This window comes from Ursus arctos, unplaced genomic scaffold (genome assembly GCF_023065955.2).
Source record: "Ursus arctos isolate Adak ecotype North America unplaced genomic scaffold, UrsArc2.0 scaffold_28, whole genome shotgun sequence".
Classification (NCBI taxonomy): Eukaryota; Metazoa; Chordata; class Mammalia; order Carnivora; family Ursidae; genus Ursus; species Ursus arctos.
In genome coordinates this window covers 19,088,537-19,104,451 of record NW_026622963.1, presented here as the reverse complement: position 1 = coordinate 19,104,451, position 15,915 = coordinate 19,088,537, and the positions used below count along the sequence as shown (strand labels likewise).

Genomic DNA, 15,915 nt, shown 5'->3' with positions numbered 1-15,915 from the left:
ACCAAGTGAAGGGGTCCTTACAAGAGCCTTGGGTTGGGGAGGAGAGACATGAGGAAGTAGGGCCTAGGCCTGGATGGGGAGAGCTGCCCCTCTGCGTGGTCTCCCCACCACATCCATTTCTCTGGGAGAGCTCTTCCCACCCAGCCGACATTGCTGGATCTGGAGGAGGCTGCTTGTGACAGCAGAGGGGCGGTATTCAGAGGCCTCCACAGCCTCGGGGGTCAGTGAGGGACAAGAGGGGATGGGTACAGGGGGCCTTGAGAAGGGGCTTGTGAGGGCCTGGGTTAGGGGTAAACCTTGGGCTTGAGGGCTGGCGGTGGGAGGGACTGGGGGTGGAGTTGGGGGCTGGGGCCAGGTGGGCTGGAGGGCCCAAGGGGGACCCTAGCTTCTGGTAGATTTATAAGCTCACCCTTCCAGTGTTTAGAAGACACCCCAGAAAAGTACAATAACCCCCGACACATGTTCAGATCAAGCGTTTCTCATCCCATCGTCACCGCCACCTTCCCCAAAGCTCTGTGCAAGTGGCCATGTGGGACGATGGTGCCTTGTCTTCTAGGCCAGCCTACCCACAGTCCTCCTGGCCACCCACTCTGGCCTCCAGTCGGCGCTGGTGCAGGGTCCCGCAAGGACCGGGGTGGTGGGACCTCAGTGCCATAGGTCTCTGTGGGCTCCTCCCAGAGCCCCTCAGCTCCTCACGAGTCCATCACCCCTGCACACACGTGCACGCATGCACAAGTACACACCCCCACATAGATACACGTGAGTGTTCGCGAAGCTTCTCACACAGCGGCAGTGCCTGCGGCCCTGAGCCCACAGAGCCACACCTCCTAACTGGGCCTGTGCGCCCACTGGGGATCCGAGATGAAGTGCCCCCCACGGGGGCAGATACAGAGCCTGCAGATGCAATGAGGGGCTTCCGCGGGCAGGCACTTTACCTGATCAAGGGGATGAAGCCCCTCTATGACCACAAGCCCAAACACAAGAGAAGGAGGCGTTCTGAAGACCGTGTTGCGACCCCCGAGGAAGGTAATCCTGGCAGCAGGTGGCCCGGCACCGCACACCCCAGGCCTGTGGCCCTGCTCTGTGACCAGCTTCTGCACCCTCGTGGGGGGAGCGACAAGGAGCCCACCGCTGCGGGCAGGCCTCTCAGAGAACTGAAGACAAGAAGCGCCGCCCAGGAGAGAGGCCCCACTTCGGAGCCTACAACTCCCCAGGCCTCTGACCCTGGGACCGCTCCGCCCAGGGCCCATGCAGGGTGCAGGGAAGGCAGGGCCACAGATTAGCCGCGGACCAGGCACAGAGAAGGGCTCAGCAAGCCATGTTACCATCCTGAGTATTCTAATATTGCAACAAGCTCTTAGGGTATCTGTGTTGGGTGGGCTGGGGAATGGACTGTCCCTCCCAATTCTGCAGACGGGGAAGGCACCTTCCCCTCCCCCTCCGGCCTGTCAACGTTGAGGGACAGCCATGGAGGCTGGGACAGCCATGACAAGGACTGGGACTAAGGCAAGGAGGTACCCTCTCTCACAGAGCTGGGTAAACAGGGCAGACAAAAAAGCAAGGTCTTTTCAGACAATGAGGAATAGAAGGCAGGAAGCAAACCCCGGTGTGAGGGGAACAGGGACACAGTCCGGATCTACTGAGGAAGGGGAAGGCTGCTCTCAGAAGCCAAGGTGAGCACAGACCCGCATGACGCAAAGGGAGATACTTTAAAAGCAGTGTGTTTTCTGAGGCCCTCTCAGGGTCCCAGCTGTCTGAAGGGAAGCAGGGACAGCCCTCCAGGGCCCCACAGCGCCTGCCCAGGGATCCAGGGACACGGCCGGAGTCTGAACTCTTCCACCTGCCCTGCTCAAAAAGCCTTTGTGCCCTTGGGACAGTCATCTCTCTCTCTCTCTCTCTCTCGCTCTCTCTCTTTTTTGGGGGGGGGGGTCAATTTACTTACCAGCAAAATGGGGTGAGGGGGAACTCCTGAATTCTATCTCCTTGGGGTTTTTGCAAAGGTAAGATTAATAGGATGGGCTTCATAAATGCTAAAAGCATATAAAGTACAAGGCATTAGTTAATGAATTCTTAGCTTCTTTTTGCACCTAACTCAAAAGACAAGTCATAGCACTGAGCTGTGGCAGCACCCCGAGCACCAGATTGGGGGGGGGGGGGCAGAAAGACAGTGGGAGGTGTCCGAGGCCAGTGAATGTGCTCACGTGGCCTTGTGGGCATGCGGCCTGACAGCCCACTGAGGCTCAGGGGACAAAGGGATGCCACGGTCACGCTGATATTAAGGGACAAAGCAGGGACCAGACCCAAAGGCTGTCACATCCCAGTCGGTGGCCTCCACCAATATCGACATGGGGCACCTCCCGGCAGCAGGTAGAAAGTGGTGCAAAGCTCTTCCAAACCTGGCACCCGACGGGGCAGTGGGAGCTAAAGTCAAGGAAGGAGGGAGAGAAGATCCCAAGCAGCTCCTCTGTGTCCGGAATCATGTTCAGAGCCCAGGGAGCCTGCAGAGGCCCCAATCCCATCAGAGAGATTCTGCCTCAATGGACCCAGAGTGGGGTCCGGGAATCTGCACCACACACACTCCAGGTCACACCGAAGAGCACCCCTGTGGGCAAACCTGATCTCCGGCACCCAAGCACTCCCCCCTCCCGTCTTCTTAGGAGCAAAGCCCGCTGAGAGGCCAGGCCAGCAGCCACTGTCCCAGGCAGGCCTGGCTCTTTACAAAGCCCTGCCTCCCAAGGGCAAGACTCCCGGCTGTTCCTTCCATCTCAGGCACCTTGGTCCTCACTCTGGAGATGACAAACCCCTGCACCTGGCCAGGGCTGGCAGCACCAAGGGAAGGGAGTAGGGTATGGGAGGGGGAGGGCTACAGAATGGGGAGGGGCGTGGAGGGAGGAACCCCTCCCTGTCCATCCATCAGCAGCCCTGGTGTGCACCTGTCACCAGCTAGAGGAAGGCAGGTGCCACCCCCACAGAGGGAAAGGCAACTGCCAATCACACGGCAGCATCTTCCACCCTGCCCCTCAGGGCTTTCTGACTGACGTGTGTCCATTTTTACTATCTTACACCATCTTCCCCTCAGGCCTCATTCTCTCCAGTGAGTGTGACTCCAAGTGCCCATCATTTGCTGATTGTCACCCCACGGCAGGGCCCGAGCCACCAGTCTTCTCTGCAGTGACCATTACTGATCAGTAGATGGTGCCGCTGTGCTCTGCGGGAAAGTCCGGGTGGTCCCAGCAGCCCTGGGGTAACTGCTCCCTCACACAGCCCACACCCTCAGCCAGCACCCAGGGCCTGGGCCTGAGCAAGGGTCCTCACACCCTATCTGTGGGGTGGGAGTCGAACGGCACTCCGTGGAACGGTCCCTGAGGGTGGGAGCTTCGGCCTTGCCTTTTGAATGGATTCCCGCCCTCTGAGGCCACTGTCCTCTGCCTTTCCCTTTGCCACTTCCCAGGGTGACCTTGGGCAGCTAGCCAGACCTTTCTGAAATTCTCATCCTGTTTCAGTCTATGTCCCTGAGTAGATATATTAAAAGCTGGCCCCATCTCCCCCCACCCCCGGAGTGAGTCCCACCAGATCCGGGGGCACAGATTCCTGTGTGTGAAGGGCACCCCACCCCGGGCAGTGGGGTCCACCACCAGCACCCACGGACGCCTGCTCCCTGGGAAGAGGCCAGTGAAAAATTCCGGTCTTTGTTACAAACTCCAAAAGATGCCCACCTCTGCCACCCCCCTGTGCCGGAGGTTCTTGTCATTCCAGCCTTGCTCTTCTTTTCAAAAAGGATTACATCAAAAACTAAGGATATACTGTATGGTGACTAACATAATAAAAAATTATTATAAAAAAAAATATGTTGAAAAAATGTTCAACACCAAAGAAATGCAAAATAAACCATGAGATTAAAAAAAAAAAAAAAGGAAACAATACAAAACAAAAACGGTACCTGCAGCATCCTGCCTGCCTGTCAGACCCACCCCCACCTGCACGCTTATTAGGAAGCAGAGAAGGCCGGTGTGGATAAGCAGGGATTTCAGGTTCACAGACACTGCTCTCAACTCCAATCATGAAACACAGAACCAAAAATCAAACAGCTTCATGACAGTATGAAAGCAGCTGGCCCACCGTGTCTGGGCATAAATTGTTCTTATTTGGCTCAACTTTTGGACTAACCCTATGCCGAGACCACCAGAGGGAGACAAAACGACAAAAGAATAAGGAGAGGTTTAAAGGCGATCCTGCGTCCCCAGAGAGCGATTTCTCCTTTTTGTTTTCTTGCTGCGATACAGATCGTGCAAACATCAGTGTACGCAGAACGTATCCGCACAGTCTGGACATGAGGAATAGCGTGCGCCAGGCTCCTTCCTCCTGGAGGAAGCCTCCATTTGAAATGTCTGTTGAAAAATGTCAACCCTGTGGACCACTCTGAGCAGGGAAAGGGGTGGGAGGTCCCACAGAGTCATGCCTTGGAGCCCCTGTCCCTGACACTTTTGGGGGAAACTATCCCGAAGCTGGGTGGTGGACAGAGGCTTCCCACAAGTGGCCTGGATCCAGGCAATCTCATTAATTCCAAGTCCTGTGCCTGCTTCTCCGTCTTGGGGGGAGGGGACGGCTGGGTAGAGCCACAGCCGAGGATGGGTGTGTGAGTGTGCCTCTGAAAGGTTGCAGAGTACAACCCCCAGCCCTGACACACCAGACCTCTGTGTGTAACAAAGGTCTATTCCGCTCGGTCCTCGACAACCTCATGAAGCAGATCTCAATGTCCTGATTTTACAAATAAGGACAGTTCCCAGGGGTCAAATGACTTGGCAAAAGACCACTGCCACTGATTCAGGTACTCATAAGCATTTTTGAGCCCTCATTTGAGGACAGAAAACACGGAACTCACAGGCTGACATTAGTCCCACAGTCACCAAATAAATACATCAGGATGGTGCACGGTAAACGACATGAAGGAAGGACCCCGCGCCAGTGAAGAAGCCACAGGGGTGTCTGGCCTTGACAAGAATCTGGGGGCAGGTGCTCTCCGAGCTGAGGCCCGAAGGATGCAAAGGAATCAAAAAAACCATAGAGGGAAAGGAGAAGACAGCATTCCAGGCTCAGGCAAGAGCAGGTGCAAAGGCCCTGGGGTGGCAGAGTATAGCACCTTTCAAAAGCTACCAAATGTGCAAACTGCCCAGGTGCATGGGGTGGGCCAGCATGTAGAGCAAGCTGAGGCTGCAGAGAGAGTGCTGGCCAGAGGGGAGGATCCTGGAGCTACACCAAGGACTGTCATTGCAGAGTACTGGCCAGGGAAGTGGCCCGACCTCTCTGTCTTTAGAAAGCAACTCTGGCTGCAGAGATGCAAACCACAGAGGGGAAGAAGGGAGAGCATCTGGGAGACTACTGCAATTGTCCTAGCAAGTGAGTGAATGAGTGATGATTATGATGGTGGTGGTGGTGATGATGGTGTGGACCAGGGTGATGATGGTGCCAGAGAGACAGCGACAGACTGGATCCACTCTGGAGGTTCAACCCACAGTCTGGAATACAAGGTGAGGATGAGGAGTGCTCGAAAGCAGACTGTACCACTGGATGGCCAAAGCTGCAGCTACAAGGAGGGGGCACTGGCCTTGAGGGTGGGGATTCTAGATGCAGGAACTTGGAAGTCTTCCAAAGGAGCTCAAGAGGCAGCTGGACTCAGCGGTCCTGAGAAACTGCACGTCAGTGCCAGACGAAGCTGCAGACACAGAAGAATCATCGGGGAGAGGGGGGACTGGGTGGGCAGGGGTCCCAGGACCCAGCTCTGCTGAGCTCCAGCACCCTGTGCCCAGCGGGCGGGCCGAGCTGTGCCCATACTGGCAGGAGGGGAAAGGAGCCCTCGTGCTTCTGATGCACCGTGACCAGGAAGCCCACAGTGATCTCAGCCAGCCAGAGGATGGCAGTGTGTAGGGGAGGTGTAAGCATGAAGCAACCATCCCCAAAGTCTGGTTCAGAAGAAGAGGAAGGTAGAGCGCTGGCTATGGATACATGCAGGCGAGGACAGATGCTCTCAGAAGCCAGCAGAGGGGAGAGTGGAAGATACTGGAGAGGAAAACACCGCAGATCGGGTGAGGTTCAAAAGCGCAGAGAGGGACCTGGTCTCAGCTGGGAGGAGAGGCCACGGCTCTGAGGGGACAGGACAGGGAGGAGGGGCTAGGAGCAGGCAGAGTGCCAAGGCCACATGTCATGCAAGCCACTGAAATAAGGGCAAGAGCTGGCCTGGGGATGGGAAGGTGTGTCAAGAGTGGCTGAGGAGGCAGGAGAGCCGTGAGACTGGATCTCAGGTCAGACCTTCTACCAGCAGACCTGGGGCATGGCCTCTGGGCTCTGGCAGGGCTCCTCCTGCCCTTAATACCACCCTCTCCACCACACACCAGTGGGTCCCAGAGCCAGATGTCCAACGCTGCCGTGGGCTGGGCTGTGCCTCCAAGAAGCCCCTGTTAAAGGTGACCCTTTAAGGGGGCTGCTATAAAAGAGAAGATGCTGTCCGAGAAATCAGACCCTCAGAACAGTCACTGGGGAGAGGCCCTGCCTGGGGCTGCAGGACAGGTTGCGTCATCACTGAAGGAAACGATTTTGAAAGTCCCACAGCGTGGAACATTAGACACCCAACAAGCGAGATAAAATCACTGGCTGCTGGGAGGAAGAAAAAGACTCAAAAACGGTCAAAGCCAAGCTCAGTTCAGTGGACAGATTTGCCCAAGGCAGGTCCTAAGCATTAGCTTGGACCTGGGAGAATTACATCCCAGAAACAGCAGAATGAATCCAAAAACTGGTGAAAAATAGGGAAAGGCACAGGTATAAAGCTGCTCACTGCAACACTATTTCTAAGAGCAAAACCCTGGAAACCACCCAAATGTTCCTGCATAGGGGACATTCATCCACACAGCGGATGTCCAAACAGCACAGAGCACCTGCGCGTACTGCCCTGCATGGTGCAGAGCTCTGGCATAATCTCCAGGGGTTCGTGTTAAGTGTAAGAAGGAAGGTGGAGGGGTGCCTGGGTGGCTCAGTCAGTTAAGCACCTGTCTTCAGTTCAGGTCATGACCCCGGTGTCCTGGGATCGAGCCCTGCATAGTATAGGGCTACCTGCTTGGTGGGGAACCTACTTCTCCCTCTCCCTCTGCTACTTCCCTGCTTGTGCTCTCTCTGTGTCAAATAAATAAGTAAAATCTTAAAAAAAAAAAAAAAAGGAAGATGGAGAAAAGGGTGTTAACTCATTACCATTTATCTAAGAAAGGGGGAAGAATCACCTAAGATACTAAAAATACGTGAAATGTTAAAACTGGTTATCTCTAGTGGGAGGAAAGGATTTGGGAGGCGGGGTAATGGTGTAAGAAATTAGACGCCTTTTCATACACCCTGTTTTCTATACTTGACTTCAGAACCATGTAAGTGTTTTATATAATTATAAAACAAAATTCAATGAATAAAGCAAATTCCTAAAGAAAAAAAATGCATCTAAATGTGTAAGCAGTTGTGACATGGTAATGAAGAGAACTATTCTGAATGATTTTAAAACAGAGTAATTTGATAGTACATCCCTCCTGGGCTATCCTCTGAAGACCAAAGTCAATGCAAATGAATCTTGAATTGTATTTTTAATCACATGTCCTTGGTGATGTCGGTCTTGTTATTCTGAGACTATCGTAGGACTGATGGAATAAAAGAAATGCAGAATTCTGCTGGTGTCCTTGAGAATGGGGGTCTGGGGCATAGGAAAAAGGTACAAATGTAAAAACCCTACAGTCCTGACAAGATGAACTGGGATGCATTTTATCTTCAGATCAGTATGAATCATGACACGCTTTCTCTTAAAAACATATAGGATATTAATTATCTATATCCATGCATAACAAATTATCCCAAAAGTTTGCAGCTGAAAACAACAAGTATTTGTTAGTTTCTGTGGGCGGGGGATCCAGGTGCAGCTGAGCCCAGCGCTTCTGGCTCAAGGGCTCTCCCAAGGCTGTAGCCATTTAGGGGAGGCTCCCCTTCCAAGTTCACTTATGAGGCTGTTGGCCAGAGATGGAGAGGTCAGCAGGGCTTAGATCTCCCAACCGGGGTTTCAGATGGAGGCTTCTGCCATTTCATATACTAACAAAGATAAAAGTAATGCATGTCAAATAAAAAGGCCAATAGGAATTTTTATTGCGTAACTGATAAGCTAATTCTAAAGGTTCTATGGAAAAGTAAAGACACAAGAGGATCCAGGGAGGTTCTGAACAGGAACAACGGTGACAGAAGGCAGACGTTAGCCTTCCAGGTCATAAAATGCACTACAAATCCCCAGTTAAATAAAGCAGCTTGGTTCTGGAACCTCAGGGGAGATCCAGAAACAGGCCTAGGTGTAAATGACAATGTATTATATTATAAAGGCAGCATTTCAAAGCAGAGAGGGAAGAATCCATGGGACAGTCTTGGCACAAATGGTCAGCTGTTTGAAAGAAAATGCTTAAAATGTAATTCTTTCTGGATCCATATACCAAAATAAATTCCAGATAAATTAAATATGTAACTCATTTGAATAAAATCATAAGGGTTCTAGAAGGAAAAAAAATAATGGTAAGAGTGTCAAGGTTGGGTTGCCTGGGTGGCTCAGTGGGTTCAGTGTCCAACTCTTGATTTCAGCTCAGATCATGGTCCCGGGGTCATGGGATCGAGCCCTGTGTCCAGCTCCACGCTCAGCACGGAATCCGCTTGAGGTGCTGTCTCTCCCTCTCCCTTTCCCTCTGCCCCTCCCACTACTCCTGCACGCTCTCTCTACATAAATAAATAATAAAATCTTTAAAAAAGACAGTGCAAAGCTCATACCAATCTCAAAAACTTGTAACTTCAAAGGAAAAAAAATGAATACAGTTGACTACATAAAATGTTCAGCAAAGGAAAAATATGGAGGGGGACCTGGGTGACTCGGTTGAATGACAGACTCTTGATTTTGGCTCAGGCCATGATCTCAGGGTCATGAGATTGAGCCCTGCTTGGGGCTCTGCGCTGAGCATGGATCTTGCTTAAGATTCTCTCTCTCATTCTCCCTCTGCCCCTCCCCACAACTGGTGCTCGCTGTCATGTTCTCGCTCTATTAAAAAAAAGAAGCAATAAAATAAAATGCATTTTTTAAAAAAGGAGGGGCGCCTGGGTGGCACAGCGGTTAAGCGCCTGCCTTCGGCTCAGTGCGTGATCCCGGCGTTCTGGGATCGAGCCCCACATCAGGTTCCTCCGCTATGAGCCTGCTTCTTCCTCTCCCGCTCCCCCTGCTTGTGTTCCCTCTCTCTCTGGCTGTCTCTCTGTCAAATAAATAAATAAAATCTTTAAAAAAATTAATAAATAAATAAATAAAAATAAATAAAAAAGGAAAAATATGGAGCTTCCTCAAAAAGTTAAAAATGGAACTACTCTATGACCCAGCCACTGCACTACTGGGTATTTATGCAAAAAATACAAAAATACTAATTCAAAGGATACATGTACCCCAATATGTATAGCAGCATTATCTACAATAGCCAAATACAGAAGCAGCCCAAGTGCCCACCAAAAGATGAATGGATAAAGAAGAGGTAGTAATAACACACACACACACACACACACACACACACACACACGAGGAATATTATTCAGCCATAATAAAGAATGAAATCTTGCCATTTGCAACCACGTGGATGGAACTAGAGAGTATTATGCTAAGTGAAATAAGTCAGTCAGGGAAAGACAAATACCATATGACTTCACTCATATGCGGAATTTAGAAAACAGAACAGATGGGCAAAGGAGAAAAAAAGAGAGAGAGGCAAACCAAGCAACACACTCTTAACTATAGAGAACAAAGTGATAGTTACCAGAGGGGAGGGGAGGGGGAGATGGGGCTGAAGGAGGGCACTTGTGATGAGCACCGGGTGATGTATGGAAGTGCTGAATCACTATATTGCACACCTGAAACTACCCATAACACTGTATATGAACAAACTGGAATGTAAATGAAAACTTTAAGAATGCAAAAATATCAAAAGATGATGGTAGCTTGGGGAAAACTTTTACGATACACACCAAAGGGCAAATCTCCTTTACATGTAAAGAACAGTGCAAACCAATAAGAAACACCAAAAATCCAACAGAAGAGTGAGCAAAGGAAACACACAGACAATGCATAGGAAAATAAACACAAATGGCTTGTAAACACATCAAACAGCATTTGGTTTCACTTCTGATGAAGATGTGTGCATAAAATCAACAATACACCACTTTGTATCCATTGGCCTGGCCAAGACCAAACGGCTGGATGGCTCACAGGGCTGGTGAAACAGCACTCTCACACACAGCTGAGGGTGTGTACCCCGTCTCCCTCGGGGGCCACTTCTACCCCAGTCAGCGTGTGGCTGGCCTGCAACCCTGCCATCTAGGAAGAGCTTCTGTGAAGGACCACGCACATGAACACATCCATGAGGCTGCTCACTGCTGCACTGACTAGAAGCAGTCCACAGGGGACTGATGAATACCCATCATATGTCCATGAACCTGAATCCTGGGCAGCCACTTAATAATCAGGTGGCTCTATAGTAGCTTATCTCCAAGAGGTACCAAGAAATGAAAAAGCAAAGTACAGACTCATGTGTCCATGTGTAATCTGTAGTTTAAGAAAAGGGATGTGGAGAAAGGGGCTCCCTCCTACATTGTTGGTGGGAATGCAAGGCGGTACAGCCACTCTGGAAAACAGTGTGGAGGTCCCTCAAAAAGTTAAAAATAGAGCTACCCTATGACACAGCAATTGCACTACTGGGTATTTACCCCAAAGATACAGACGTAGTGAAGAGAAGGGCCATATGCACCCCAATGTTCATAGCAGCATTGTCCACAATAGCTAAATCGTGGAAGGAGCCGAGATGCCCTTCAACAGATGACTGGATTAAGAAGTTGTGGTCCATATATACAATGGAATATTACTCAGCTATCAAAAAGAACGATTTCTCAACATTTGCTGCAACCTGGACGGCACTGGAGGAGATAATGCTAAGTGAAATAAGTCAAGCAGAGAAAGACAACTATCATATGATTTCTCTCATCTATGGAACATAAGAACTAGGAATATCGGTAGGGGAAGAAAGGGATAAAGAAAGGGGGGGTAATCAGAAGGGGGGATGAAGCATGAGAGACTATGGACTCTGAGAAACAAACTGAGGGCTTCAGAGGGGAGGCGGGTGGGGGAATGGGATAGGCTGGTGATGGGTAGTAAGGAGGGCACGTATTGCATGGTGCACTGGGTGTTATACGCAACTTATGAATCATCGAACTTTACATCAAAAACCAGGGATGTACTGTATGGTGACTAACATAATATAATAAAAAAAACATTAAAAAAAAAGAAAGGGGTCTATAGTTTTGTATATGTCAAAGAAAGTTCTGGAAGGATTCACAAGAGACTAAACAGTAGCTTCTATTGCAGAGAGGGATTAGGGGTCTGGCATGTGCAGACAGAAAAAGGAAAAGTACAGGGATGTGCAGATAGAGAAGGGAAATAAGGATTTCCAGGGTAGAATACATTTTTAATTCTTATGGCTTCTGGCTTGTTCTAGGAACTACTCAGAAATATCTTAACAAACCTCTAGTGAATAAAAATTCCTATTTTAAAATCTGTCTAATCCCTATTCACGACTCCTTTTGGACAAAATCAAACACTATTTGTAAAAAAGGGAAGTCATTTTGGTTTTCATAACCTCCGTTTGGAATGCGCTGGGCCCCGCTGGTCCCAGAGATTTACCTTACTCTGGTCCTCCTGCCAACAGCACCCCACACCCACACTCACCCGTCCCCTCAGGCCTGTCTGCTCTATGACTTAGGAGCCTGGCCCCTCTGACAGGCTGAACAGGAAGAGAGGTGAGCGGCCTTCAATTTAGGAGTCTCGTCTGAACAGGTTCACCCCAACTGCCCATTTTTAAGAGGTCAGATCATAAGTGTCCACTGCATGAAAATCACCAAGTGGCTTTATCACTTTGAGGACCCCCACCAAAAGGAAGGTGTGAGGGGCAAGCTCAGCACGGATGGGGGGCCCACACATTCTCCAAGTGGCCAGCACACAGGTGGGAAGTTGATAAGGTACAGACAGGTTGTAAGGGATCCCAGGGCCCTGACACCTGAGGACAAGTCACATTCTAGCATAAGGCTAGAGCTGCTGGTGGGATGGGCTATGTTTCAGGACATCTTGCATGAGCTTTGGCTGTTGGATTAGAACAGTGTGAGGAGTAGAATTCTATCTATCAGCCTTTGTGGCTCCATTGCTTGGGACCAGCATCAAACTTTTGGTTTTAATGAACCCATTTCTGGTTTTATGGAAAAGTTAGATTTTAACATAGACTCATTCAGAGGTGGATAACCACCTGGTCCACTTGGACTCATGCCACTGCCAGCCTCCATGTCCCGCAGTAGAGAACATCCTGTGGGTCCCTCCATTCCTCACCACTCCAGGACTCCTCCCCACAGGGAAGGCGGTGAGTCCTCTGTTCAACAGGCCCTTCTACAAGGTTTACTCTGTGGTGTCAACCTTCCCAGTTGGAGAGGGCCCAAGAGCATCAGTGGATCCTGGAGTGTTCTCCTACAGATGGTGGTCACGGGGGCCTCTTCCCTCGGGTACCTCTGATGACAGAGGGCTGCAACTCTGAGTCTGAGAGGGACCAACAACTCTGACTTCTGGAAGGTTCTCTTCCTGTGGACTCCCTGGAATCTGAACCATGTGTCTTCTCCAGGTGAAGGCTTTTCTTTACCCGCTGCATGCTGAGGGTTGCTCAAGCAGTACAGTATAGGAGGCAATGAGCTCAGGCTCCCACCTACGTTCCAATCCCTGGTGACCTTGAGTAAATGACTCACCCTCTCTAAGCCTCAGTTTACTCATCTGTAACAGCACCTACCTCTAAGTGTTGTTAGGAGCACAGTCAGTGTGTTTAAGAAGCGTGCCTGCTCAACAGAAGCACCTAGTAAGAATTCCCTGGCCTCATCGCTGGTGGTGGTGGTATACGGAGGCGTGTTCAGGCGGTAGGAAACCATCTGGTGAGGAGCTTACGCTGCAAAGGACCCAGATATGGGTCTAAGAGCAGCAGCCGTCAGACTCCAGATGAGTTACTCGAACCTCACCTTCCCTAACCTATAGATGGGGGGAGCGTCTGCCACCGTAGGAGGCTGACAGGAAGTAAGTGCACAGCACACGTCCCTGGGACCGGCACTACCACCCAATAAATGTTAAGACGGTGTCCCTTTGACTGTTACTATTATTTTTCATTATTATTAACAGTTATTAGGTGTGAAATAAGGCATACGAAGGCACTGAAGGCCACCGCTCCTTAAATCTCCAAGGAGGTTTACCTCCAGTGTGATTTCGCAGACCCAGACAAGGAGGAAGGCCTGCTTTCCCGTCATAGTTATCCCGGGTTTTTCCCAGCTCTTTAGACTTCCAACTGGAGGACCGAACAAGCCCTGGGGGCTCCCCCACCCTTGAAACGCTCGCCAAATGGATGGGGTACAGCAGGCCCTGGGGGCTTGCTCCCTCAACACCCATCTCCAGACTTTCTCCCCTGCCTTCCTGGAAAGCCAAATACTTGCTCCTCCAGCCAACCTGGGAGTCCAGGGCCCTGGTCAGGTGGCACAGCTCTGGCCGAAGGGAGACAAGGAGAAGGCGGCTGAGTCAGTCTTCAAGGTCTTTTAAGGTTCAACTAAACACTCAGATTCACAAGGCCTCCTAAGTTCAAGTAGACATGGGGCTACTTCCTCAGAAGGAATAGGCAGGAACTGCAGTTTCCCACCTGGACTCTTTTGTGAGTGTCCACACAGCCGGCCAGGGGCCAGGGGGGAGCCCGAAGGTATGAAATGCCCCTCAGAGAGGGTGTATGGAGCCCTCCTGGTTTAAGACCCTCATGTTCTCTGGGGCCAATATCTCTGATAATCACTCCATGGGTGTGCCTAACAGGAGATTCTTTTTTTTTTTTTTTTTTAAGATTTATTCATTGATTTTAGAAAGAGAGTCAGCAAGCAGGGGAGGGGCAGAGGGAGAGAGAGGATCTCAAGCAGGCTCCCCGCTGAGTGTGAAGCGCAACGTGGGGCTTGATCCCAGGCCCCTGAGACCATGACCTGAGCCAAAACCAAGAGTCGGATGCTCAACCAACTGAGACACCCAGGCACCCCAGGAAATTCTAAATTAAGGCTATCCACACTGGTTTGAACTGGTCACAAGGAGCTTTAGCCCATCGGAACAGTTTGAGGCATCCGACATTGTTTTGATTTGGTCTGGAGTAGTCTAAGCTGATTCAGAGAAGTGTCTTCTGGATTGCTGCAAGCGAGAGGTACTTCTCAGAGCACCCAGGCATTGATATTGCTTCCTGATCCTTCTCCACTGCCCTCCCCTCCAGTTAGGGGGCTGACTCAAGACCCAGGAGTCTAATATCCAAATCATTCCCCTAGGCAGTTTGAGGGAGTTCTGCCCAAATGACACCATGATGCTTTGAAAAGTGAGCTTCTTGGATCCACAAGAACCCACCTCACCGGAACCGTGTGACTGGTACATGCCATCCTGGCATTGTGACCACCCAGGAAAGTGGTGCATCCTCCCTATTTATGAGATGTTGAGTCCTCCGAATCAGGAACCTAATCAACCCTACAATGCAGGCATGGAGGGGGTGGTGTCTGTTCTTGCCAATCACTAGGTCCTGAAAAAAACCACAACTAGCCAGTTGGATTGGAATTATCATAACCTATTGTGAGCTAATGAAAACCAGTCTGATGCAGTTTTAACCAGCATCACATATAAATAGCTGGGCAAAACCCATTTGAGCCTACCTGAGTTGGTCAAAATGGAATTAAGTTTATTTGAACAGTATAAGATGGATTCCGGCAGTTTGAAACTGTTTTTAATCTAGTTTGAGCAACACTGAGCCCATATAATGTTGAACCCACCGAAATTGGGTTGAGCCAATCAATTCATTTTCAACCAGTTTGAACTGGGTTAGCCTGGTTCAAACTAGTCCCTTGAAAGGGGTTTTCCAGATGTCAGCTTTTTACTAAAAAAGAAAACCAGGGTAGGAAATGTTTTTAAAGTTATTTATCTCTGATGATTGATTTACCTTACTCCCAAAAATATTCATAAAAATTAATTACCAGCTTATTGAAAGAATTAATAAAATCCACACTTTTTATTGTTACACTAGCAACAGCAGGAAACAGCCCCCTGTTAATAAGAAAGATCTTATTTAAGAGGCTCTTTATGGTGTTGTTGGAGGACTTTGGAAAGGAGTGGGTCAAGATTCCCTGAGGCCATTCATACAGTGCAAAGTTGGCTCAACACTGAATGCTGAAATCCAATATTCACCCCTTCAAAAAAGACAGGAGAATGGAAGGAAACGAAGAGTCTAATAAAGGAGTCACAGCCTGTATTTGGACGCAATTATATCCACCCTAATCAAAAGTGTTAGATCATAATGAGCTGCTTATACAGACACATTGCAATCTATTAACTCGATCAACAGTGTCATGGGAGAGGCCATTACTGAAGGTGTAATTCAATGGGATGGCCGACCGTTCCCCAGTCAACTGAACTACCCCCCTCCTAACAATATGGGCTTACAAAGTGCTCCAACAACCAAATGCCTGAGCACCTTTGCTTATCATAACACTGTTTTTACCTTGAAGGAGCGCTTCCTATACAAGCTTTGCAGGAGAAAACCAAAAGTAAAAATACCATTTGCTTTGAGATAAAAATGTAACTGTTCTCTAAGAGAAAATTCAAGGTCACTTACCAGCCACAAAACTTGGAAATGATGCCACCTTCTTTGTCTGTTAGGAAATATGAACAGAAAAGAAAACAAACACATGACAGTTGTAAGTAGATGGCCTGAAAGATCTAGGCTAAGATGGGTACTGTATGTG

At 49.7% G+C, this 15,915-nt stretch overlaps 1 protein-coding gene across 4 annotated transcripts in view; it reads right to left on the bottom strand.

Annotated features, from left to right (window-relative positions):
• The window catches only part of APBA2 (amyloid beta precursor protein binding family A member 2), a 236,067-nt gene that overhangs the window by 28,745 nt on the left and 191,407 nt on the right, over window positions 1-15,915 (bottom strand). For all 4 annotated transcript variants that reach the window (XM_057303800.1, XM_048222727.2, XM_026510323.4 and 1 more), the window contains one exon: window positions 15,786-15,822. In XM_057303800.1, the coding sequence (XP_057159783.1) occupies window positions 15,786-15,822 (37 nt within the window). The remainder of the gene's footprint in view (window positions 1-15,785; window positions 15,823-15,915) is intronic.